General features: G+C 45.6%; 1 protein-coding gene across 1 annotated transcript; it reads right to left on the reverse strand.

The window, feature by feature from the left end:
* Window positions 1–716: 716 nt before the first annotated feature.
* Window positions 717–3,193, reverse strand: LOC102210919 (POU domain, class 3, transcription factor 3-B). Its single transcript, XM_074312085.1, has one exon. It carries the CDS (start codon window positions 2,678–2,680, stop codon window positions 1,412–1,414), a length of 1,269 nt encoding a protein of 422 aa, XP_074168186.1. The 5' UTR covers window positions 2,681–3,193; the 3' UTR covers window positions 717–1,411.
* Between the last annotated feature and the right edge of the window lie 240 nt (window positions 3,194–3,433).

Raw genomic sequence — 3,433 nt, forward strand, 5'->3', positions numbered from 1 at the left:
CATCTCGCTGTCACCTTGGCAACTGCTGCTGAGGTGAACTGCCAGCTGGGGTAGTCGACCTCCATTGGCTGCGTTCCATCGAGCTGCAGTCCACAGCGCTGCAACAGGATGTTTGTGGCTGGACTGATATGCAGAAAATCACACGTAAATGTTAAAACCGGGCTTATGTGATCGATTCAGCAGGTATTTGCAGGATCAGCATCACTTTAACAAAATGATGTGGTAGATTTTTGGGAGGTTTTATGCTCAATGTAAGAATTAATTAAATAACAACAGAATAATTAAGCTGCTATGGTGCAATGTGTGGTTATTTTTTCACTATTAGTCCATCAGGTAAATAATTTCTTAGTGAACCAATTAAGCCACTTTTCTATAGATTGTCATAAACAGGGAAAAATGGCAGAAGTTTGCACAGATGATTTACCAAACAGACATGAAAACAATGATAACGAGACGCCTGAGCAAAATGGACTGACTATGTAATTTTTTTTTTGCCTTTATGACTTCTTTGTATCTCTTATGGGATATATTGTATATTATATCAAATTCAAATGACTCTGATGAAGAGATTCTGTGTGTTTATATATATATGCATGTCTCTCTTTGTGCGTGTGTGTGTCCACATGGCCCTTAAGAATAACGCTCTGGTATCTAACACAAGGTTTATGTCAAATTTATTAAATAATTGGTCTATTCCATGAAAATAAACACAGTGGCAAAAAATAAATAAATAGTCCATATCACCACAATACACAGCAAACTTGTACATAACCTTAAGAGACCGTTTGCTAAATGGAAAAGGATTAAAGGAAAGTACAAATATTGGAATAACTGTAAATCGCTTGTTGAAACCTTAAACTGTGCCACAAAAAAAAAAAAAAAATGTAAAAAATCCACCGACACACAACACAAAGTGAGAAACAAGTTTGAATGAAGAGAAATTATTGCTCATTAGAAACAACTCAACACTGGATAAAGCGGTGTGTTTGATTAAAAACGTAGGTTATAGTTCAGTCTAGCATGTGGGACATCAGTTTCTGCAGCATCACAAGGGAACTATTATTTTTACAGTACAAAGATATGGAAATAACTTGTTTCTGCTCGAATATCTCCGGTTTTGGTGACCAAACATTTCCTTTAAATAATTTTCAGTTGTTTTTTGTTCAGATTTAATTTAGACCGAAATATAATTTTTTGTCCCAGAGGCTGTTTCAGGGAGCAGAAAAATGCCAAATAACGATGGCTAAAGGGCGGTTGTGATGTGTCCAGTCCTGATATGAACATTGGATAACAATTCTACTTTTTGGATCAGTGGTAGCGAATAAAAAGTTAATCAAAGGTTTCATTGAGACCCATGTTTATAAAACAGAGGCTGTTGTTTGTGTTTCATCCCTGTTATTTTGGGGCTCTTTCACGTATCGCTGAACAACCTCTTGCACTCTATGGAGGGAGACGGTGTGTCAGGTCCAATGCTACCCACTTGTGAATATGCGTCCTCTGGAGTGCGCGGAAGTCCCGGCGGCGTCATGCGCTTCTCTTTCTGCCTGCGGTTGCAGAACCAGACCCTGACCACCTCTTTCTCCAGCTGCAGAGTGTCCGCCAAAGAGTTGATCTCCTGTGCGGAAGGTTTGGGACACTTGAGGAAGTGGCTCTCCAGTGCGCCTTTTACGCTCACCTCGATGGAAGTGCGCTTTTTCCTCTTCCTGCCCTGGGTGGCGATCTTATCGATGCTGGTCGGGCTCCCAGTGGTGGAATCAGCCTCTTCCAGCCATTTGTTCAGCAGAGGTTTCAGCTTGCACATGTTCTTAAAGCTCAGCTGAAGCGCCTCAAATCTGCAGATGGTGGTCTGTGAGAACACGTTGCCGTACAGAGTGCCCAGAGCTAAGCCCACGTCTGCCTGGGTGAAACCAAGCTTGATCCGTCGCTGTTTGAACTGTTTGGCGAAATGCTCCAAGTCATCGGACGTAGGGGTGTCCTCGTCTGAATGCGATTCGTGGCCCAGACCGTGTTGCTGGTGATGGTGCGTGTGATGATTATGATGGTGTTGGTGGTGATGGTGGCTGCCGTGGTCCAGCCGAGGTGATTCTCCGCGCACCAGCCCCGAGTGCATGAGGCTTTGCCCGGTGTGTGAGCTCAGCATCCCGTTGACTGTAAATCCTCCTGGCTGGGAGTAAATGAGGGACTGTTGCTGCTGCTGCTCCCCCTCAGTGATGCTGATGTGCGCAGTGGAGGTGCCTCCCCAACTTCCCGTGTGCGCCTGGTGAGGTCCTAGATGCGGAGACCTGTGGTGAAGGGCTGAACCCGAGTGGAGGTCGTCCCTGCCGGCGTTTCTCTTTACATCCTGTGGCTGGGAACTCGGGGGCCACGGAGAGCCGGTCTCCGCTACTGCCGCTGCAGCGGCGGCCGCTGCGGCTGCTGCATGAGGCAACGATGTCACCCACTGGTGGGCATGGCTTAGCATGTGCCCCCCGTTGCTTGCTACCATGGCTCCGTGCATGAAGTCGCTCTGCACCATCTTCACTGAAGGGTCCCCTCTGTATCCACTAGACACTGTGGTCACAGCGGTGCCGCCCGACTGCATACCACCACCCCTCCGGTCAGAGTGAAGGACCGGGCTGGATAAAATCCTGCTGCTGGCTAGGTATGGGCTTGAAGTGGCAGTTGCCATCCCCCAAATCATATATCTTTTATTTCTCTTTTCTTGTGTTTGAGTAAAAAAAAATTAAAATAGTCTTTGCTCTAATCCATAAATAAATTCTGTCTATTTCACTCTAAACGAGTTTGCTTTTCTTTTTCTTTTTTGCCCAATTAGTGGGGGGAAAGTGCCAAATCACTCCATTGAGACGTACATTATATTTTCAGTTAAGCAGCGTGCGCTTGCTGTAACCAGTGTGGCAGAACATGCTCTCTTACGTATTCCTGTGCGGCAAAACGATAGTTTCACAACTTTTCTCTGTCCCGGGAGCTCCGGCGTGCGTAATCCACAGACTTAATGGTCGCCTATGAAAAAAACACAGCCTTCTTTGCACCGTGAAAACTGAAGAGTTGATACGCAGTCTGCTTGCCTATTCACATCTCTGATATAAACGCTTCGGGTTAGACTAAATGACTAAAAAAAAACCTTTAAAGCGTCTGCTGTCCTATCGGTTGTTTAGTTCACTGCATCTGCTCTACCCGGTGCGTCCTCTACAGAGCGAAGGAGACGAGCGTGTGTTTACGTTGTGCCAAGCCTGCGTATTCCTCTCGATTTCCATCCAATTACAACAGAAAGGCTCTCCAGAGCTCCCGCTGATTGGACGCACAGGCAGAGAGGAGTTGGTGTGTCTCACAGTTGAGCCTCGGGTGCACAGAGTTCTTCCTGAGGGAGAAAAAAGCATCAATTTACTAGAAAATTACAATCAAGCCGAAAAAAATAGACCAAACATGGTTTGAC

Source organism: Pundamilia nyererei, unplaced genomic scaffold, assembly GCF_000239375.1.
Source record: "Pundamilia nyererei isolate P.nyererei 1_Seehausen unplaced genomic scaffold, PunNye1.0 scaffold00055, whole genome shotgun sequence".
Taxonomy (NCBI): domain Eukaryota; kingdom Metazoa; phylum Chordata; class Actinopteri; order Cichliformes; family Cichlidae; genus Pundamilia; species Pundamilia nyererei.